Below are 23,768 nucleotides of genomic sequence, written 5' to 3' on the forward strand. Positions count from 1 at the left end.
AGAGTCTCCCATAGTACCCCAAATAGATCAAAATAGTGAGCACATGGTAGGTGTCCAGTAAATTATTTTTCTTTTTTTTTTGAAACAGAGTCTTACTCTGTCGCCCAGGCTGGAGTGCAGTGGCACAGTCTTGGCTCACTGCAACCTCTGCCTCCCGGGTTCAAGTGATTCTCCTGCCTCAGCCTCCCGAGTAGCTGGGACTACAGGCACGTGCCACCACGCCCAGCTAATTTTTTGTATCTTTAGTAGAGATGGGATTTCACCATGTTGGCCAGGCTGGTCTCGAACTCCTGACCTCGTGATCTGCCCGCCTCAGCCTCCCAAAATGTTGGGATTACAGGTGTGAGCCACTGTGCCCAGCCAATATTTTTTAAATGAGTAAACTTACATAACTAGTCTGAATCAAACTCTATCCATAAGTCATAATTTCCCTACATAATAGAGGTGGCTTTGTTCTAGCTCAAGAATGCCAAGGGTTTGGATGGTATGGGAATATTGTATTGGGTCTTTATATAATGGATCCATTCAGGGACTATGTTTTTATTCTTCCTTGTTTGTTTGTTTGTTTGTTTTGAGATGGAGTCTCGCTCTGTCCCCCAGGCTGGAGTGCAGTGGTGCAATCTTGGCTCACTGCAAGCTCCACCTTCCAGGTTCAGCCATTCTCCTGCTTCAGCCTCCCAAGTAGCTGGGACTACAGGCGCCCACCATCACGCTTGGCTAAGTTTTTGTATTTTTAGTTGAGATGGGATCACCGTGTTAGCCAGGATGTTCTTGATCTCCTGACCTTGTGATCCGCCTGCCTCGGCCTCCCAAAGTGTTGGGATTACAGGCGTGAGCCACCATGCCCGGCCATGCTATACTGTTTTAATAAGAAGAGATGGCAACTTCAAGAAAAATGATGTAAACAGTGTGAAAACTGGTCCCTACCATACTGATCTTTCATCTCAGACCACATGGGTGCATCTTGATGTAATCCACAGTAACTAGTTTACTAGTTGTCATATTTTTCGTATGTTTTGGCCATGGAATTTTTCTCTTATTTAGTCATTTGTCATTTTAACTACAATAATCCCATCCCCAAATTTCACTTTAAGCCATTGGTCTCAGTAAGAAACATGCTTTCTTCAAGCATATATTGGGTTTATCTACATATGAGGCAATGAGGAATGGTGGGAAGATCGCAGATATGGTAGTCAGAAGGTGTGGTTATGCCTTATGTTTCTTCCACCTTTTTGTTTCTGACCTGTCAGGGGGAAACACTACCTATCTAATCAGATTTTTATGAGAATAAAAGCAAATACTTTATATAAAAGTGCCTTGTAAACTCTATAAATGCTAGTTATCTCCATTTTTTTAATTGGCTGATTTGAGAGGATATCTGTACATCCTTTTCAATATATGAATTTCTGATTTTTATTGACTCTTTGTAGTTACAGTTTTTCTAATTGTAAAGCTAAAATGTTTGTCACCCTTGTACATAGTATATTATCCTTCTGATTTGCAAGTAAGCAGTAGTGCAAATAGTTCACATGTTTCCATCACTTTTTTCCACGTGATAGAATTATCTGTAAGCTTCAGGTGATATATATTGACTTGCGATCATTGCTCCTTGCACCAAACAGCTCCTAATTTTTCACCATATCAATGGAATAACTATGTAGGCGCTTTAGGCGTGAGAAAGCTATGTAAGACACTAACCTTACCCCCAAAAAGAAATATTACTAACATTTCATCTGCATTTTTAAAAATCTGCATTGTCAGAAGGTCTTTAAAGACTGTTTTTCCAATGACTCCTCCTTGGCTAAACAAAAGAAGTACAGTTTTAGTCTTCCATTGCTATAGATGTTTGTAGTTTTAATAGTGATTGATGAATAAATATTTAAATTGAAACTTATAAAGTTGTTACTGAACTTTAAAACATTCAAAACGTACAAGTGTTATGATGTTCTTTCTTTGTATTTTAAAAAGCCATTATTAGTGTTATTTTGCTTCCTTTTCAAAAGATTGTGGCCTAAAGAAAGATTTAGTCAGGTGGACTAAACAAGTCTTTCCTGTTAAACTGTTTTTTCAGGTTTTCTGAGACAAGTGGAAAATCTGGTCATAAACACCTGTTGTTCATGTCATTTGTACTTGAACCTATGATTGCAGTCAACTAAAATTCATGAGACATTTGGTTGTTTTTATCTTGAAAGGAGTTTCTGCTTCAGGTTGAGAAGATTCATAACCCAAATTTTTTCTCTAATCTGTTGTGAGGAAATAAACTGAGGGCGCACACACACACACACACACACACACTTTCTCTCACACTTTCCACCTGAGTCAAAGCTCTAAGTTATGTTTACAGAATTTCATAAAATTATTTCTTATTTTTTTGCAGAATTTTTGATTGATTAAGGTCATTCTACCCTTAATTTAAGAGGAATGATAAGAACTTTGAAAGGTCAGATTTAAAAGGTTATGAAATTTAAGGGTGACCACTTGATATTTGCTAGTGTTGAAATACAAGTTTATTAGTTTCTGCAGGTATAAGCTGAAAGATGCTGCCTCTTCTATATTGATTAGCTGTTATAAATAAAATGCAGGAAAAATGTTGCTAATTCAAACAAATGAGAAAAGGTTTTCTGAACGAGTAAAAATTCAGAATTATAGACTTTTTAAAATTTTACAAATTTTGATAAAATGCTAAAAGTCAGCTAAGAGCAGTCCTTAGAAAATTTATTTTAATGAGCAGGTAGGAATAATTGACAATTGGAATATTGATGGCTTACAATTATGTAACTTATAGAATTCCTTGTGTGCCTGAAAACAGTTTGTTCTGAAATACTTCTTCCCCACACCCATCTTAATTCACTTTTAAGAAAGGACTCAGCAATTAATTGGGTGAGTCTTTTCTTAATAATTAGCAAAATGACAAGTTTTATACCAGCTTCAGTCCTAAAATCTATCATATGTTTTGGCAAATTTTGAAAGATTGGCAAGATTTTTCTTTCATACTGCTGTATGTATCTATCATTTGAATTCGGTTTTACTATAAGAGAATCAGAATGCAAAATATTATGGTAAAAACCTAGGCCTGTGTAGGAAAGAGGTGTTTAAAGTGAGGCTGGTAGCTTTGTTGAGATTTTAATTTTTCGGTCAGAGCTCGTCTTCCCTTTGGCCTGAGAGTTTGTATTTTGTAGAATCCTTTCAGATGTATCAAAAAGTTTGAATCAGAGTTAAAACTTTTATATAAGGGTACCTAGGAAGGAAATCCTGTATCTGCCTTTTATAACTTATGAAAACCCCCAGGTTTGTATAAGTATAAAATGAGATAATGTGATATGATGAAATGAGATAGTGTGTATGAACATACTTTATAAACTATAAAGAACTGTAGACATTTGTATATTATTAATTATCATAATTCCTTCATGGATATGCTTGTTTCCTGTGACAACATTTTTCTTTTTTTCTTTTTTCTTTTTTTTTTTTTGGAGATGGAGTTTTCTTCTTGTTGCCTAGGCTAGAGTGCAATGTCGCGATCTCGGCTCACCACAACCTCTGCCTCCCGAGTTCAAGCAATTCCCCTGCCTCAGCCTCCGGAGCAGCTTGGATTACAGGTTCCCACCACCATGCCTGGCTAATTTTGTATTTTTAGTAGAGACAGGGTTTCGCCGTGTTGGTCAGGCTGGTCTCGAACTCCTGACCTCAGGTGATCCTCCTGCCTCGGCCTCCCAAAGTGCTGGGATTATAGGTGTGAGCCACCGTGCCAGGCCCATTTTTCTTTTTTTAAACTTAGAAATGCCAAATAAATGCGATTAATATTTATCAAACCTCATATGTGCCAGTATAAGCCCTACTAATAATTTAAATGTTTATTTTTTTGTTTGTTTGTTTTTGTTTTTGAGACGGAGTCTCACTCTGTCGCCCAGGCTGGAGTGCAGTGGCGCCATCACAGCTCACTGCAAGCTCTGCCTCCCGGATTTACACCATTCTCCTGCCTCAGCCTCCCGAGTAGCTGGGACTATAGGTGTCCGCCACCACGCCTGGCTACTTTTTTGTATTTTTAATAAAGACAGTGTTTCACCGTGTTAGCCAGGATGGTCTCGATCTCCTGACCTCGTGATCCTCTTGCCTCAGCCTCCCAAAGTGCTGGGATTACAGGTGTGAGCCACCATGCCCAGCCCAATAATTTAAATGTTAATTGTTCTATTGAAGTAAAATATTTGTCTCTTTGTTACTTTTTACTTTATTTTTAAAAGTATAGAAGTTATAGATGATGGCTTTCTTTTTGTAAAAGATTCAAGAATGTCAAAGCATGTAGGGAAAAATGAGAAAGGCCATCTCTAACACCGCTTTCCTTTCCCTCTCCAGAGTTAGCCAAAATTTGGGATATATCTTTGAAGTTTGTTTTCTTTATATAATATTTACATTCATATACATATGTGCTTTTTTAAAAAAATGAACATTAATGGAATTATACTGCAGTTTACATTTTTCACTTGCAAATATTCCTTGGATAGCTTTCTGTGTCAGTGCATGTAAGTCCCCTTCATTATTTTGGACAAATGCAGAGTATTCTAGAATATTGCTACATAATGGAAAATATAAGATCTATGAACACAGGGACCTTTTCTGTTTTATCTACTGCTATGACTCTAGTTCCTCAAATAGTGCTTGGTGTCTGGTAGGTATTCAGTAAATAGAATTAATGAATAATTTATTTAACATATGGATTATTTCTGGTTGTGGCTGTTGAAAAAATACTGTTGTGAAAATGCTTACTTGCCTCCCTGTGCACACAAGGAATCATTTTCTAGGGTAGCCATCCAAATGTCTTTTCAAAGACATGGTTTCATTGTCTTCTAGTTTCTAGTGTTGCCAGTGAGAGTTATCATACCAATCTCATTCTGGTTTCTTTGCAGGAAACCTGTTTTGTCCCTCAGAAAAGTTCTAGGACTTTCTCTTCACCTTTGGTGCTCTGAAAGTTTACAGCAGTGGGTCTGGACAGATGTGTGCTTCTTTTCATTTATCCCGATCATCACTCACTGAACCCTTTAAACTGCAGAGGCACACCTTTCTTCAGCTTTAGGAAATTTTTTTCTCTTCTGTCTTTTATTGTTTCTTCTCTATGACTCTTTCTGTTCTCTCCTTCTGAGACTCCTGTTAGATCACAGTTAAAACTTCTGGATATTTCTTTCACGCTTTGTAGCCTTTCTGTCTCATTTTCTGTCATTTTGTGGGATTTGGGGTGGAAAGGAAGATAAATAACTGTGTTCTGTTTGCCATCTTCACCCAGCTTCCTGACATAGTTCTTTTTATCCCGCAAGGATGACTTTTTTTTATATCTGTCATTTCATTTGTCTCACAGTCTCTTCCTAAAAAAAAATGACTCATATTTCATAATAATTGATGGAAGGTTGATATTTATTTAACATGCGTTTGTTTTATAGTCAGCTTTTTTTGAAGATGCTTTTTTTTTCTCAAAGCCATGACACCAATTTAAAAATTAGGCTGTGTTGCTTTGTGCTATTGGTAGTGAGCCCAGTCGCTGTAAAACACGTGTTGGTATCTTAATCACTCATCTGGTCCAGGCAGCTCCAAGTGCTGATAAAGGCCTTGATGCTTCTCCAGATGTCTAAATGCTAGCTCCAGGTGCAGTAAGCAGACTATTTGGAGCTGGCACATAGATTCTGAAGCACAATGTATTAATATAAATGAAAGTTTTAGGTTCTTGGTCTCCTAGAGTAATGGTTCTTAAGCCTGATTCAGTACCAGAATCACCTGTGGTACTTGGTAAAACTATAAAGACCCTCTAATAGACCTGTTAAATCAAAATCCTGTGGGGAATGGGACTGAGCGCCTGTATATCTCTGAAGGCTCTGGAGGTTATTCTGATATGCAGCCAAGTATGGCTGTGTTTTCATCTCTGTATATATTTTCTTTTTGTATGGATTTTTCACTGGTCTTACTCTCTGTATGTATTTTTTCTTACTCATGCCTCATGAGTTAAAATGGCTATACAGTGTCCCTTGGTACAGATGTGTTCTAATTTACATAATTGATCCCCTCTCGGTAGACATTATTAATATGCTTCCCGTCTTTTTTCCTAACAAGTTATTTTAGTAGATATACTTGTACATATAACTTTGTACACATTTGTGAATATATTTAGGGGATAAATTACTAGAAGTGGACTTGTTTAGAGGGTATATATATTTGTGAATTTGAGAGATGTGTTTTCTTTGATTCCAATTTTTAAAATTGTTTTAAAATACCCATAAAATTGTCCAGGCGTGGTGGCTCACGCCTGTAATCCCAGCACTTTGAGAGGCCGAGGCAGGCGGTCACAAGGTCAGGAGATCAAGACCATCCTAGCTAACATGGTGAAACCCTGTCTCTAGTAAAAATACAAAAAATTAGCCGGGCGTGGTGGCGGGCGCCTGTAGTCCCAGCTACTCGGGAGGCTGAGGCAGGAGAATGGCGTGAACCTGGGAGGCGGAGCTTTCAGTGTGCCGAGATCGCGCCCCTGCACTCCAGCCTGGGCGACAGAGTGAGACTCCGTCTCAAAAAACAAAAAACAAAAAACAAAGAATCGTAAAATTTACCGTGTAACCATTTTAAATATACAATTCAGTGACATTAAAGACATTCTTAATGTTGTGCCACCATCACTACCATTCATCTCCAGACCTCTTTTCATCTTGTAAAACTGAAACTCCATACCCTTAAACAGTAACTCCCCATTCCTTCCTCTCCCTATCCCCTGGCAGCCACCATTTTACTTTCTGTCTCTTGGATATCAGCTACTCCAGGAACCTCATATAAGTGGATTGTACAGTATTTGCGTATTTAACTTAGCATAATGTCCTCAAGGTTCATCATGTTGCAGCATGTCAGAATTTTCTTTCTTTTTAAGGCTGAATAATATTCCATTGTATGTGCATAACACATTTTGTTTATCCATTCCTCTGTCAATGGACATATGGATTTCTTCCACATTTTAGCTATTGTGAGTAATACTGTCATGAGCAAGGCTGTACAGATATATCTCTTCAAGACCCTGTTTTCAGTTCTTTGGGGTATATACCCAGAAGTGGAATTGCTGGATCATATGATAATTCTATTTTTAATTTTATGAGGAACCACCATATTTTTGTTTTCCACAGTGACTGAACCATTTTACTTATGTTCCCACCAACAGTGCATAAGGGTTCTGATTTCTCCGCATCCTCACCAACACTTCTTATTTTCTGCATTTTTGTGGTAGTAGCCATCCTAATGAGTATGAAGTGAAATCTCTTTGTAGTTTGGATTTGCATTTCCCTAATGATTAGTGAGGTTGAACATCTTTTCATGTGCTTATTTAAGGCCATTTGTATATCTTCTTTGGAGAAATGTTTAAGTTCTTTGCCCATTTTTTATTTAGTTTTTTGTTGTTCAATTTTGGCAGTTCTCTATGTATTCTGGATATTAATCCCTTATCACATATATGATTTGCAAATATTTCAGATTTTTTTATCTGTGAAAATATACTTTTAAATCCTCGAGTTAAGTTCTTAAACTGAATATATTCTTAACTATTCTTACATCTTGGAAGTCCTTACATTTTGTTTTTATCTCTTCTTAGGCCAGTACTAAAGTGGAAGTGGACATGGAGAAAGCAGAAAGCCTGCAAGTGACGAGAGGAGACTTCCTTGCTTCTTTGGAGAATGATATCAAACCAGTGAGTATGCCCGTTGAGTGATACATAGGCCAAAAAGTAACGATAATAATAACTCAGGAGAAAGTAAGTGCCATTTACCCAGTATTATGGAAGGTTATAGCATATGCAGTTTCATAAAATGAGAAAATTTTAGTATTGGAAATGTTCAATATGAGAAACATCTGTACAATAATCCTAGTGGCTGGTGATATTATTTACCGAAATATTTTCATGATAGGAAGCTTACCATCTTGTAAGGCAGGCCATTCAATTTTGAGACTTTCCAGTTATTGTTTTACTTTATATTGAACTAGAACTAATTTTCTTATTGGTTCTTATACAATCCCAAGCTACAGAAACCTAACTTCAGTCCATCTTCCATATGTCATCTTCCAAATTAACTCTCATATCCTCCTGTCTCTCTTTCTCTTCCTTTCCTCTGCCTCTTCCAAGGCATCCCTTTTTCTTGCTCAGTACATTTAGTTTCTCTGACTACTATAATTTCTAAGACTTAAAAAGTGTCGGTTTTCTTAAAATGCATTCAAAATGGTCATAGTTGGAGCTTTAGAATACATTTTAAGGTTATTAACCCATTTTCCTATAAAACAACTACTAACATTTGAGTAACTTTTGTTTAGAGTCCTGTGTTAATACAAAAACAAATGGTAGAAAGTCCCAGTTCTTAAAGAAGTGTGTGTTTTTCTTTCTTAAATGGACCTCAGGTCCATTAAGATTAATCTTAATCTTTATGACACACTGTTATTAGTCTATTTTCATGGCGTGTAAAATAAAATATGGTATATGTAGTTTTCTGGGACTTGCTATTTATTAAATATTTTATTACCAAGAGTCATCTATATCAGGGATCCCCAACCCTCAGTACTGGTCCATGGCGTGTTAGGAACTGGGCCACACAGCAGGAGGTGAGCAGCAAGTGAGTGAGCCTCATCTGTATTTACAGCCACTCCCTATTGCTCATGTTACCACCTGAGCTCCACCTCCTGTCAGATTTGTGGTGACATTAGATTCTCATATGAGTATGAACCCTATTGTGAACTGCATATCTGAGGGATCCAGATTGCACACTCCTTATGAGAATCTAATGCCTGATGATCTGTCACTGTCTCCCATCACCCCTGGATGGGACCATATAGTTGCAGGAAAACAAGCTCAGGGCTCCCACTGATTCTACATTATGGTGAGTTGTATAATTAGTTCATTATATATTACAATGTAATAATAATAGAAATAAAGTGCACAATAAATGTAATGTGCTTGGGCTGGGCATGGTGGCTTGTGCCTGTAATCCTAGAACTTTGGGAGGCTGAGGCAGGCGGATCATGAGGTCGAGAGTTCGAGACCAGCCTGACCAACATGGTGAAACCCCATCTCTACTACAAATACAAAAATTAGCTGGATGTAGTGGTACGTGCCAGTAATCCCAGCTACTCAGGAAGCTGAGGCAGGAGAATCGCTTGAACCCAGGAGGCAGAGGTTGCAGTGAGCCGAGATCGCACCACTGCACTCCAGCCTAGGTGACAGAGCGAGACTCTGTCTCAAAAAAAAAAAAAAAATGTAGTGCACTTGAAACATCCCGAAACCACCTCCTCCCCCTATGGAAAAATTATCTTCTATGAAACTGGTCCCTGATGCCACAAAGGTTGGGGACTGCTGATCTATATGATTTCTTGTAGCTAGACATCATTCATTTTCATGCTGAATAGCATTCCATTGTGTGACTACCACAATTTATCTATTTTCCTGTCAATTGTGAATGTTACCAGTTTTTTGTTATTAAAAAAAGATTTGTCATAAGAATTCTTGAATGAATTTCTCTTATTTAGGAATAAAATTATTAGGTTGTTGGATATATGAATGTCCAGCTTTAAAAAAACATTTCCCAGCGGTTGAACTAATTAACACTGCCCCCAATACTGTGAAAGATATCCTCTTGTTCTGTATCCTCTCCAACACTTGGTATTATCAGATTTATTTTTTATTTATTTATTTTTTTTGAGATGGAGTCTCACTCTGTCACCCAGGCTGGAGTGCAGTGATGTGATCTCAGCTCACTGCAACATCGATCTCCCGGGTTCAAGCAATTCTCCTGCCTCAGCCTCCCGAGTAGCTGGAATTACAGGTGCCCGCCACCATGCTTGGCTGATTTTTGTATTTTTAGTAGAGACGGGGTTTCACCATGTTGGCTAGGCTGGTCTCGAACTCCTGACCTCAGGTGATCTGCCTGCCTCAGCTTTCCAAAGTACTGAGATTACAGGCGTGAGCCACTGCACCCAGCCTCAGATTTAATTTTTGCCATTCAGTTAGGTGTAAAATGAGATGTCATTTCAGTCTTGATTTGCATTTTAGTTATTACTTAAGAACTTAAGCATTTCTCCATATGTTAATTGACCACATGCATGTATTTTGTGAAACACTGTTCAAGTCTTTTGCCTATTTTTCTGTTGTACTGCTTATTTGATTGATACAAGTTCTTTATATACTTTTTTTCTCGATTTTGTATTGTGTTAAAATACATATAAAGTTTACCATTGTAATCATTTTTAAATGTATAGTTCAGTGGTATTAAGTAAATTCATAATGTTGTATAATCATCACCACCATCCATCTCCAAAACTCTTCTTCTTCTTGAACTGAAACTCTATACCCATTAAATAATAACTCTTTTTTCCCTCCCCTACAACACCTGGCAGCCACCATTCTACTGTCCATCTTTATGAATTTCACTAATCTTAAGTACCTCATGTAAGTGGAATCATAGTATTTGTCTTTTTGTAACTAGCTTATTTGACGTAGCAGAATGTCCTCAAGGTTCAACCATCTTGGAGCATGTCAGAATTTTCTTCCTTTTTAAGGTTGGATAATACTCCATTATATGGGCCAGGCGTGGTGGCTCTTGCCTGTAATCCCAGCACTTTTGGAGATTGAGATGGGTCACCTGAAGTCAGGAGTTCAAAACTAGCCTGGCCAACATGGTGAAACCCCATCTCTACTAAAAAATACAAAAATTAGCCAGGAGTGGTGGTGCACACCTGTAATCCCAGCTACTCGGGAGGCTGAGACATGAGAATCATTTGGATCCGGGAGGTGGAGGTTGCAGTGAGCCGAGATTGTGCCACTGCACGCCAGCCTGGTGACAGAGCAAGACCCTGTCTCAAAAAAAAAAAAAAAAAATCCATGATATGTGCATACCACATGTTGTTATCCATTCCTCTGTCAATGGCAGCCGGGCTTCTGCCACATTTTAGCTATTTTGAGTAATGCTGTCATGAGCATGGCTATACAGATTATCTCTTCAAGACCCTGTTTTTAGTTCTTTTGGGTATATACTCAGAAGCAGAATTGCTGGATCATATAGTAATTCTGTTTTTAATTTTTTGAGGAACCACCATACCATTTTCCACGGTGGCTGCACCATTTTACATTCCCACCAGTGGTGCACAAAAGTTCTGACTTCTTCACATGCTCACCAACAAATTATTTTCTGTTTTTTTGGTAGTAGCCATCCTAATGAATATGAAGTGAAATCTCATTGTAGTTTTGATTTGTATTTTCTTAATGATTAGTGGTGATAAGTATCTTTTCATATGCTTATCAACCATTTGTTATATATCCTTTTTTTTTTTTTTTGAGACAGTCTTGCTCTGTCGCCCAGGCTGGAGTGCAGTGGCACAATCTCGGCTCACTGCAACCTCTGCCTCCCGGGTTTAAGTGATTCTCCTGCCTCAGCCTCCCCAGTAGCTGGGATTGTAGGCGCCCATCACCACGCCTGGCTAATTTTTTTGTATTTTTAGTAGAGACAGGGTTTCACCATGTTGGCCAGGCTGGTTTCAAATTCCTGACCTCAAGTGATCTGCCTACCTCAGCCTCCCAATGTGCTAGGATTATAGGATTATAGGCATGAGCCACTGCACTTGGCCACCATTTATTTTATATATATATATATATATATATATATATTTTTTTTTTTTTTTTTTTTTTTTTTTTTTTTTTTGAGACTGAGTCTTGCTCTGTTGCCAGGCTGGAGTGCAGTGGCACAATTTTGGCTTACTGCAACCTCCATCTCCTGGGTTCAAGTGATTCTCCTGCCTCAGCTTCCTGAGTAGCTAGGACTGCAGGCATGCGCCACCATGCCCGGCTAATTTTTGTATTTTTAATAGAGACGAGGTTTCACTTCATTGGCCAGGATGGTCTCAATCTCCTGACCTCATGATCCACCCACCTCGGCCTCCCAAAGTGCTGGGTTTACAGGCGTGAGCCACTGCACCTGGCCTGTTATATATTCTTAACAATAATTATTTGTTCCAAGTATCTCCTTTAAAGACAAAAGCCAATTTGGTTAGCCCTGTGTTTTTATTACTATTGTGACTTTTAAATATAAAATAATCACTTTCAAAAGTAACTCCAAGATTTTTTTTAACAACAAGTAATTTGGCCATGAGGATGTGACAACTACAAACTTAATTTTATTTATTCCAAGGGTCTGGAGGATTAAAAAAACATGAAATTATGGGATATGTAAGGAAGATATACACGTTATATATCTTGGGAGTCACTGTTTTATGGTTCAGGCATCTTAAAGCTTCTGCTGTGAGGCTTGGAGTATATAACTGGAAAAATTAAAGACAAAAGCCAGCCTATAATTTTTTTTTTTTTAAATGAGATAGAGTCTCGCTGTGTCTCCCTGGCTGGAGTGCACTGGTGCGATCTCAGCTCACTGCAACCTCCGCCTCCCAGGTTCAAGCGATTCTCCTACTTTAGCCTCCCAAGTAACTGGGATTACAGGCACACACCGCCACACCCAGCTAATTTTTGTATTTTTAGTATAGACAGGGTTTCACCATGTTGGCCAGGTTGGTCTGGAACTCCTGACCTCAGGTGGTCCGCCCGCCTCAGCCTCCCAAAGTGCTGGGATTATAGGCTTGAGTCACTGCGCCTGGCCATAAAAATTTCTTAGAATAGCCATTCAGCCAGTAAGGATTAGGTTCACCATTACTTTTTACACTACTACTGAATTTGCCATATCCAGGCCAAAGAATGAGGACCTTCCTCTGTATTCAGGAATCAAAGGACCAGTATGTGCAAGGAGACTACCTAAAAAGTGGTCTGAAAAATTATTTTGTGGCAAAATAATAGAGATATGAGATCACTGGATACTGTTTCAAAGACAGTATTACAAAAACAGCTTTATGTGAGGTGCATGTTCTAAAGAACTATTAAAACTATTCCATACATCAGGTAATCAAAAATTGACTTTTTGAGGGATGTGATGATCTTTAAAAAATTGAAATTCTCGAGATACATGATCTTTACATGTACGTGATCTTTACATGTGGTAGGTTATATTTTCCTATTTATTCTGTTAACCATGAAAATCCAGTTCAATTGTAAATACTAAAGTTATTGACTACTTTTGGCAGCTGTTTTGATGGGAGGTATAACCTTTGAGATTGAAAGTTGAAAATGAAGAAGGGTGCAATTTAAGCTCCAATATGTAGTGAACACAAATAGAATTATTATGTGTAGTAATTGCTTTTATATCCTTTTCATTACAGCTCCTCACTTCTATCTTGTCCTAAATCTTATATTTACACATATAAACTTAACATTGGTGCCATTTAACTATGTCCCCTACCACAAAGTTGATGTGAACATGATCTTCTCATTACCATTTCATATTCTCATGTTAATCCATAGCACCTGCAGCCAGTGTTAAGGTAGTATGTTTGTCTGTTGCGCTATTTCTAAGTCCATAATCTCTTTTTTCCCTTGTTCTTAACAGAACAGCCTCAAACTGCATACTGTTGATAAAAATAAGCACATTGGAACATATTCTTTCTCTCAGGAATTATGAGGGTTTGAGCTCTGGTGGAATCTCAGCCTAGAATCCATTGTTTTTATTCCATTAAGTCACTCAAAGCAGCCTTTTTTTTCCTATTGGGAAAAATGTTAAATGAGAAATTATACAAGTTGTTTTGCTTTCCAGGCTTTTTATATTAATATGGGATAGTGATCAATACCTTTAGCAAGTACGAATTATAACTCGTCTTTTATACTGTTAAATAGTTTTTAACACTAATGCTCAAAATGCTTTAAACTATCCTTTTTCTTAATAGGCATTTGGCACAAACCAAGAAGATTATGCAAGTTACATTATGAACGGTATCATAAAATGGGGTGACCCAGTTACTCGAGTTCTAGATGATGGGGAGCTGCTGGTGCAGCAGACTAAGAACAGTGACCGCACACCATTGGTCAGCGTGCTTCTGGAAGGTGAGAATGAATGAGGAGATGGCATTAAAAGTTAAAGGAAAAAAAGCAGCATTTTTTAAAAGCCCGTAAGCACATTCTAGAAAAGTGAATTCTTTTCCGTTTTTAACCTTGTTCTTGATCTGAAAATAGTAATCCAGTCTATGTACCAATATTGTGTACAAATTAAAATTTTCGTGGGGTAGAATGTTAGCGAGGAAAGATAGCAACTAGTTTTCTTGTAGGATTATATCTGTATTTCTGTGGCACTTAATACACTGAATGACACCACTTAGCCTCAATTCAATTAAATAAATACTTACTGAGTACTTGTATTTTAGTCATTGAACTAGTTGCTGGAGATACAAAGACATTCAAGTGTTCATTCAGTCTGGTCATGAACAAAGGCAGTGTAAAGAAATTCCTGACTACGGTGTATGTGTGTAAAGGTGTGTGTGAATACAAGTCATTTTGCATAGGGGTGGTCAGGGAAAACTAGAGATGCTATTTAATCTAGGCCTTGAAAGACCAGTTAGGATTTTATTGAGTAGACAGACAAAAGGGGAAGGACATTCCATTCACAAATAATTAATTTACAGTCATAATTAGTATGACGGCAGAAAAGTTCAGTGAGGCCCCATGACAAGGGAATCTAACTACCTCTAAAGGTCTGGGGGATGAGAGTTCCCTGAGAGAAACATATTAAGCCATGACTTGACCAATGAGGAGACTCTGGCCAGCCAAAGTCATTGGGGAGGATGTTTGAGGCAGAGCATGTGAAAAAGTCCTGGGCAGGAAGGAGCTTGAAACAGAAAGAGAGATTGTCCTGACATGAGACTGTAGAAGCAGATAGAAGCCAGTTCATATAAAGCCTTGTAGGCCATATTAAAGATTTAAACTATCTTAGGGGCAATGGGAAGCCATTTGTAAGATTTTAAGCAGTGAAGCCACATCATCATGACTGCTTTATGATGGAGAATGGATTGGAGGGGCAAAAAGATACAGAAGAGACTAATGGTTAGAAGCAGTTGGATTAGTCTTAATGAGAGTCGATTGTGGTTTGAAGTATGTGGAGTAGTGTAGATGGAGATAAGTAGACTAATTAGAAATATTTAGGAGATAGAATAAAAATGACCTCATTATTATTGTCAATCATAATTATGCTAACATTTTTTGAGCCCTTGCTATTTGCCAGTCACTCTACTAGCACTGTGCACATATTGTCTATTTAAACCCCACTTCAGTCCTCCAAGGGTAGATGCTGCTGTTGTCTCTATTTTGTAGGTGGGGAAGCTGAAGCCTAGAAATATTTGTTAGATTGGATATGGGCAGAGGTATCAAACATGACCCCCTGGGTTCTGGCATACATAGCCTGATAAATGGTGCTGTTTACTAAGATTGGGAACACTAATGGAAAGCAGATTTCTGGAAGAAAGATGATGAGTTCAGTTTTGAACATGTTAAATTCAAGGGTCATATAGGAGAAGTAAATCGGAAATGTTGAGTAGCCTGTTGGATATGTGGGTCTGGCTAACAGTAGACTCATGAGTTGCCAGTATATAGACTGTGGTTGAAGCCATGGGAGTGGATGAAATCACTTACAGTGAGGGTGTGGGTTGAGATGAAAAGGAGACCTAGAACAAAAGAGACTGAGCAAGAGTAACCAGAGAGGAAAGGGGAAAGAGAGAATGTGTGTTACAGAAGCCAAGAAAAGAAACATATTTTAAGAAAGAGGGGAATTATGAATTGTATCAAATGCTCCTAAGAAGCTGAAAAAGATACCAAAGTGTTTGTTGGGTTTGATGACATGGAGATCATTTGTGACCTTGATGGGAGCCTGTTCAGTGTAATGGGGGTGGGAGCCGTAAGATTTAGTGAGGATGGGTGGGAGGTGAAGAACAAAAGCAGCCAGTGTAAATAATTACATAGGCAAGTTCCATTCTGAATGGAGAGGAAGGTGCAGTTTTGAGGGGTATGATGTCCAGAAAGAGTTTTTTGTTGTTATGTATTAAACTGTCAGATAGACTAGAACATGCTAAAACACTTTTGGAAAGGCTTCAGGGAAGAGGAAGAAGTCAAACATATGGGAGAAAGGAACAATCAGTAATGTCAGGTTCCTGAGAAGATGGAAAGGAAGATTTGATTGGTTTATGGTTGAACGAGGGACACAGCTTCCAAAACAGGCAAGGGAAGGCAGGGATGTCTAAATGTAGGTAAGTTCGTAGATTGCTTGTCTTTATGAGAAGGCCTGAGTCTTCAGAATTCTAACTTTTTACATCACATTTGCTTCTAATAAGGCAGTTTTCCCCTGCCCCCAATATCAGCTCCTAAGATTGTCTTTTTTTTGTTAGACAAATGATTTGATAGAACTAACAACATAAGTACTAATATGCATTTGAATGCGTTCTCTTAAGAAGCAAAACCCTTACACTGTATATATTTTGCCAAAAGTTTGAAAGATTAAGGATATGTGAGAATGTCAGGAGGCATGTATTTCACCATACTTTTGAGAAATGCTAATTAGTTCATTAGGTTTTGTTGCTAATAAATAAGAGAAAACATGTCTGCTGTGAAATTGTGTCAGGAAATGTTAATGAACAACTAGTCGAGACCTCAGTATGTTCTGGATAAAAGTTTAAACTTGTTTTATTTCCCTTTGCTGAGGTTGGCTTTTTTCCCCTGACTTGCTCATATCTTTATGCAGGCCCTCCTCACAGTGGGAAGACTGCTTTAGCTGCAAAAATTGCAGAGGAATCCAACTTCCCATTCATCAAGATCTGTTCTCCTGATAAAATGATTGGCTTTTCTGAAACAGCCAAATGTCAGGCCATGAAGAAGGTATCAGGATTTTACTTTCATTTTAATTTCCTATCTCTTAAATGGTGTGTGTGTGTGTGTGTGTGTGTGTGTGCGCGCACATATATATGCCTTTGTACATGTATACATATAAACCCATAGCAACTGTGTTCTTCTCAAGTGGAACCAAATTATCAGCAGAATATGGGGGAAACAGTGACTGTTTTAGATTTTCTAACTTTGTAATGTATTTTATTGAGTACCTTTACCTTCTAAATTATGCTTTGTTTAGTACGTATTAGGTTTCATTTCCTAGTTTTGTATCAATTTGATTAAAAGAGGTATAGTTGAAAATATTTGAATAAAGTGGGACAAATTCATTTAGGATTTTTTAAAGTTCTTTCATTATCGTACAAAGTTGAACTCTTTGGGGTCAATTAAGTTGAGGAAGACAGAGATGTATCAATGGGAAAATAGTCCCAGGAATCCCTACAAAAGGATAGTTTTATATTAGGTAATAATCAGAATCTGCTTGGTAACTTAATGCAGTTCTCATCCATCTTCCTTTCTCCAAGTGCCACTCGTCACCTTCTTAATTAACATGGCCACTTTATACCATCAGTGAAGTTAGAACAGCATAGAATAGAATCCTAGAGCTGAAAAGACTGTAAGACCATCTGGTCCATCTCTCTTACATTCAAGCAAGTGCCATGCAACAACAAAAATCAATGATGAAGACTCTAAATGGCTGTTCCATCTTACTTGTTAGGTCATGTTTCCATTGCTATTCTAATTTTGCATACTGCCAGACAGTCAAGAAATTATTTTTTGTATCCAGCTGAAGTATTTCTTTTATTTAAATTCTTTTGTTCATGCTTGATCTTTTATAGATAGGAACTGACTGTAAGTCCAAGAGATGTGGGAAAATCAGAATGAGGTAAAAGAATCTTGAGAATTGAAGTGCTACCTAGTAAAGACAGCTCAGAGTTTTCTTTTACGTTGCCCTTAGGCATTCGCTTTATAAAGATGTAATGTAGAATTCTTCGGTGTTTCTTTGTTAAAGAGACTGAAGAGGAGAAATAGATGTAAAAGGAAGATGACTCCCAAAAAATGTAAGCTTGAGAAGCTAGTCTCTTGTTTGTGCAGGTGGCAGAAAATTGCACAGGGTCCTTCAGATGATGGAGGAAGCAGAACTTGTAGCAGGATTCCGGGCATACACACTGAAGAGTCCAGAGAAATACATAAAAATGTTTGAAATTGAGTGTGAAAGGGAAATATTGCCAGATGCAAAAAGAACTTATAATATCATAGTTTATTCTGTCTCTGAGGTGAAACCAATAGTATCTGTCCTTCCCAGGAAAATCTGAATAGAATAACTGGGACCAGTGATTTCCCTAGAGTAGGTAGGGCTGTTTTTCTTTGTTTTTCGTTTTCCCTCTGATGGGAACCCTTAACCCACTTCTTCTGGTAAAAATTTAAATAACAGCCCTTGAAATCTGTAGCTGTTGAATGTCCCATTTATTTATTGAATAGCTAATTCTATTTGCATTTTCCTAAATCATCTATTCCTGTGCTTTTTCAAAAGTAGTAGTCATCTTTGCAGATGGTAAATTACTCCATTGCTTTCCACCAGCTGCCAGCTTCTACCTCAGATGTACTCTGAGATGTGGGTGGATGGTCCTAGTTTTTCTATAAAGTTTTTAAAAAGTACTTCAGGCTTCTGCAGATCAAAGCTACTTTGTAAGTGTGAGATATTATCATTTTTATTATTTTAATCTCTTGCAAATTGACTTGAAGGGGGAAGGTAATATGTGCTGATTTTAGAGGCTTAAATGGTTAAATTAATGGCTTAATAACTTATGATTTAATCTTCAAATTGTTGAAGCCTTTCAAGGTAGAGTTTTAGATGAGTAGAAAGCTAGGGAGTATAAAAATAAGTGTCCATACAAGCTCATTCAAAATTGTTTTAATTCATGATTCACTGTCTGGATCATCCATGCACTCTTAAAGTTATAAAAATTATTTCTGCTTCAGCAGTATAATAAATTTATATTAGAATTTTTGGTTTTCCTTGGGGGAAAAATATTATTCTTTGTAATTAAAGTTCAGAAAAGAGAAAGGAATGAAGCATAAGTTTCTTAGAAATATATTAGAAATATTACAAAATATTTCCCTGCAAATAGTTTTCACATTGTTACCTAATGATAGGTTGACAAAAGCCTGAGGGCTCAAACCAGTCTAAAGATGCTGTCTTCCAGGTTGTTTTTGAAAATGAAATGTAAATGTCATTCTTTAGTATAAGTTCTAGTCTACCTCCCACTACTGTTCTTGCCCCTCCATTTATTTATTTATTTATTATTATTTTTTTTTTTGAGATGGAGTCTTGCTCTGTCGCCCAGGCTGGAGTACAGTGGCGTGATTTCAGCTCACTGCAAGCTCTGTCTCCCAGGTTCACGCCATTCGCCTGCCTCAGCCTCCCAAGTAGCTGGGACTACAGGCACCCGCCACCATGTCTGGCTAATTTTTTTGTATTTTTAGTAGAGACGCGGTTTCACCATGTTAGCCAGGATGGTCTTGATCTCCTGACCTCGTGATCTGCGCGCCTCAGCCTCCTGAAGTGCTGGAATTACAGGTGTGAGCCACCGCACCCGGCCTGTACCTCCATTTTTAGTGTGAGGATGGAAAGAAGATGTTTTAATTTTTTTTTCAGAGCACAAATAATTTATAAAGTTTTATAATTCTGGAGAAAACCTTTCTTTTGTTGTTGTAAGTGCAAAAATTAAGGTAGCTTTTTCTAATTACAGAAATAATTTAGAAAATACAAGAAAGAACAGAAGAAAATAACAATAAATTCATATTTGTCCTTCAATTCTCTTTTCTACTCAGACACATGTGTACACATGAACACATATACCCCTTCCTTATATATTGGGGATTACATTGAAACATACTGATGTAAACTTGCTTTTTTCACTTAAAATATTATGAACTTTTTTCAGTGTAACTAAAGCTAATCTGAACATTATTTTAAATTAATAGCTGTCTAATATCTGAACAATCCCTTTTTGTTGGACAATTAGGTTGTTTCCAGGTTTTTTTCACAATTATAAATAATATCATATATCAAAGAGTTAGCTATACTCCCAAGTTCATTGCAGCAGTATTCACAGTAGTGGAATGGAATCAACCTGAATGTCCCTCAGTGGATGAATGGATAAAGAAGATGTGACACATATACACAGTGGACTGTAACACAGCCATTTAAAAAGAATGAAATCCTTGTCATTTGCAACAACATGGATGAAGGACCTGGAAGACATGATGTTAAGTGAAAGAAGCCAGGCACAGAAAGTCAAATATCACATGTCCTCATTCATATATGGGAACTAAACAATTGAACTTACGGAGGTAGAGTTAGAATGATGGTTATCAGAGGCTGGGAAGGATAGTAGTAACAAAAATACCATTAAATAGAAGTAATAAGATCTAGTGTTCGAAAGCACAGTAAATTAACTATACTTAAAAATCATGGGCCAGGCACAGCGGTTCACCCCTGTAATCCCAGCACTTTGAGAGGCTGAGGTGGGAGGGATCACGAGGTCAGGAGTTCGAGACCAGCCTGACTAACATGGTGAAACCCCGTCTCTACTAAAAATACAAAAATTAGCCAGGCGTGGTGGCACATGCCCTGTAATCCCAGCTACTCAGGAGGCTGAGGCAGGAGAATCGCTTGAACCCAGGAGGCAGAGGTTGCAGTGAGCCAAGAGCACACCACTGCACTCCAGCCTGGGCAACAGAGCAAGACTCCGTCTAAAAAATAAAATAATGTGTAGTTCGGGGAACGGGCCTAGTGGTGGCGGCGTTGGCAGGGAAAGAGTTGGAGCAGTGCCAGCGGCAAGCGAACAAGGTGACGGAAATCACACTTAACAACTTTGACAAGGTCCTGGAGCATGATGGGAAGCTGGCCGAACTGGAGCAGTGTTCAGACCAACTCCTGGATATGAGCTCAGCCTTCAGCAAGACAACAAAGACCCTGGCCCAGAAGAAGTGCTGGGAGAACATCTGTTGCCGGATCTACTTGGGGCTAGTGATGGGTGGTAGCCTGCTCATCATCCTGATTGAGCAGCTGGCCATCTTTCTCCCTGAGAGTGACACCAGTAATGCCCCACAGACCCAGGATGCAGGTACCATCTCAGGGCTTGGGGACTGACTCAGCTGGTCCTGAGGGAGAAGCCAAATGGCTGCACTGGCTGGTTCCGGTCTTCAGAGAACCTTGGTGTTTGCTCTCCCCTGACCCACCCCAGTGAGTGCCAAAGGGCAGCCCCAACATGTGCACCCCTGCGTTTCCTGTCACGCCACAGACTGGCCCCTCAAGGGCACCCTGCCATACTGGCCATGCCAGGCCAGCCCCACCTGAAGCTCAGTGAAAGCTGATTAAAAAAAAAAAATTATGTATAGATGAAAATAACTACAAGAGTGGAAATTGAATATTCCTAACAAAAAGAAATGATACATGCTTAATGAGTTTCACAACTACCCTTATTTGATCATTACATGTTTTATACTTGTATCAAAATGGTGCATGTACTCCATAAATATGTGTAACTATTATGTAGCCATAACTAAAAATTTAAAATTTATATAAAAACAGTATTCCATAGGACTACCAAACTAAGGAAATTACTGCCCCCATTTTCTCATTAGATTTTTCTTCACTAGAGTAGTATAACATGACCGAGAATTTGGGCTTGCTCAGCTCTCCACACTGACCGGCTGAATGACCTTGGATATGTCATTTAACCTATAAGCCACTGTTTTCTCATCTGTAAAATGAAGATAATATTAATAGCTGCATTATAGGGTTATGAGAATTAGATGGTAATTTCTGTAAAGTATCACACAGTGCCTGGGATATAATATGAAATCAATGAAGTGTAGTGGTTATTTTTACTTATTGTTATACATACATTTTTTATTATTTCCTTATGACAAATTCTCAGAAGTGGGATTGCTAAGGTAAAAATATTAGTATTGTAAAGATTTTTGATACATAGTGCTATCAAAGCTCTTAGGTAAAAAATGCTCTTGGTTTTATAAAGCCTACCCCTTCAGAATGTTGTACCAATTTACACTTGTAGCTTCATCATATAAGAGTATGAGTTTCTTGGGATTCTCACCTGTACTTGATATTAAAACATTTTTTGCCAGTTTGATAAGCAGAAGGTTGGCATTTAGTTATTTCTTTAGCTACAGTTCAATGACTAAATGATCAAATTTAAGATTTTTCAAAATGTTTTGCAATGACAATAGTCTGTGAAACTGAAAAATATGTAACACATTAATTTTTGTTAAAGACGTGTGGTCTGAATTAGTTAATTCGTAGAGCATCTTTACATACCATTTTATTACTTAAACCAACAGGTAGGAGTTTTTGTTAGTAGAGAGGGCTGTTAGGCTTGCTTTAATGAGTACATGAGATTTTATTATAATTATACTATTGCCTCTTTTTCACAAATGGATGGTGCTAAAATACATGAAAGTAGTTTATTCTCAATTAATTTAAAATTCACCTTGTACTTCTCTTAATTTGCTTATTAGTGAATCCTTTCTCCATGGATAAACTCCTCAACACTGCTGAAGTATGTATGAGGTATTGTCCTCACGTTCTGGGGGGTATACCATATGTTCCATTAAGGTATTTGAAGCATTCACAGACCTTCCCCTTCTCCCCTATTTTATGTTTGCTTCCCAAACTTCATTCTATTTTTAAATTTTAATTCCTTTATCCATTTTTGCATCAATACTTTTTTAAAATCTATTTTACTAGTTCTATTTGTGCCATTAAATGAACAAAAGAAGAAAGCAGAATTTGATTTTAGCTAATTACCTAATCTTGATGCTTTCTGAGTATACAATCAGTAGAGATGAAGTAGAACAATCAGATAGAACTAAATTGTTTGAACAAAATTAAGTAAAACTACCAGTGATTTATAAAACTGTACCCATTAATAACATGATATAGTCTTATTTTCAAAGGATTGAAAATTAATGGAAGAAATTTTCCTTTCCACTAGCTTTGCAAGAAAGAAATAATCTTCTTTGAATATCCTCCTGTAAATCCCACTGCAAATTGTAGTCTGCACAGAACAGAATCGTGATGCCTAATCCTCCTCTTTTCATGGTTTAGTCTATACAAAGAGCAGAGCTGGAAATTGGATCTTTTGACAGCAGTTACTAAGCAACAGAATTTGGATGTTTTTGGTTAACATCCTAATATATAATGTAGCTGATTTGTTGAAGTTTTTGCATGTATTAGCTGAGAGAAGTGGGCACTCTGGAAGTGACTACAGGTCCCTGTATGGCTGGGGGGTGGGCATTTGTTGTTGTTTTGTTCAATACAGTGTGTCTTTTGGCACTTGTATCTCTTTGGCATAGAAAGGAGGCTGGTGCAGAACTTTCAGACCTTGTGACTTTTTATATTATTAAGAATACCCTTCTCTGTGGCTCACGATATGTGAAAATGTAAGATTTTTTCCTGAAAAGCAGGGAGAACAAATAAAGGATTTTAAGGTCATTCCAGGAAGCTTTAGAGCTTTGCCAAAAGTTTAGGTCCACTTCCTGAGGCAGTTTCATTAGCAGACAGCTAATGTTTGCTTGGTCTACTCCCAAGTTATTTTTAGAAACTAGAGATTATTACTGATAGTGCCCATTTGAATTTGCTCATTTACGTTTTTATATGCTACCAAGTATGATTAGAGTATGCTTTTAACTAATCGCTGACAGATTTATTGCATTAGGGATTTTCTAAGCCATCAGATTCCTACAGTCATCAGATTTCTACTAACTAGGTACTTCACGCCAAGCACTTCAGAATTGAGATGAACTCTTTCAGCTCCCAGAAGAACCAGAGTGTTTGGCTTTGCTTACCTAAGGGTACTAAGGAGGTCCCAGAGGATGGAGGGCTGAATCTCCTGAGAGCATGCTTGTTGTGGCTTGTGATCCCGAAAGGCTGGGATTAATG

General features: G+C 37.9%; 2 protein-coding genes across 2 annotated transcripts in view; both read left to right on the plus strand.

The window, feature by feature from the left end:
• Positions 1–23,768, plus strand: part of NSF (N-ethylmaleimide sensitive factor, vesicle fusing ATPase) — a 165,991-nt gene that overhangs the window by 106,653 nt on the left and 35,570 nt on the right. The window contains 3 exon segments of the mRNA NM_001133578.1: positions 7,610–7,705; positions 13,819–13,975; positions 16,656–16,789. Coding sequence (NP_001127050.1) covers positions 7,610–7,705; positions 13,819–13,975; positions 16,656–16,789 — 387 coding nt within the window.
• LOC103892836 (vesicle-associated membrane protein 5-like) lies at positions 17,926–21,046 on the plus strand. The gene is made up of 2 exons (XM_054537454.1): positions 17,926–18,010; positions 20,581–21,046. Exons 1-2 carry the CDS (start codon positions 17,926–17,928, stop codon positions 20,955–20,957), a joined length of 462 nt encoding a protein of 153 aa, XP_054393429.1. The 3' UTR covers positions 20,958–21,046.

This window comes from Pongo abelii, chromosome 19 (genome assembly GCF_028885655.2).
Source record: "Pongo abelii isolate AG06213 chromosome 19, NHGRI_mPonAbe1-v2.0_pri, whole genome shotgun sequence".
Lineage (NCBI taxonomy): Eukaryota > Metazoa > Chordata > Mammalia > Primates > Hominidae > Pongo > Pongo abelii.

Excerpts from the sequence above, each read along its gene's own strand:
- LOC103892836 (XM_054537454.1), top strand. The coding sequence starts at position 17,926 with ATGGAGGAAGCAGAACTTGTAGCAGGATTCCGGGCATACACACTGAAG. Across the intron at positions 18,011-20,580 it reads AAAAATGTTTGAAATTGAGT|TTCGGGGAACGGGCCTAGTG; the intron begins GTGAAAGGGAAA and ends AATAATGTGTAG.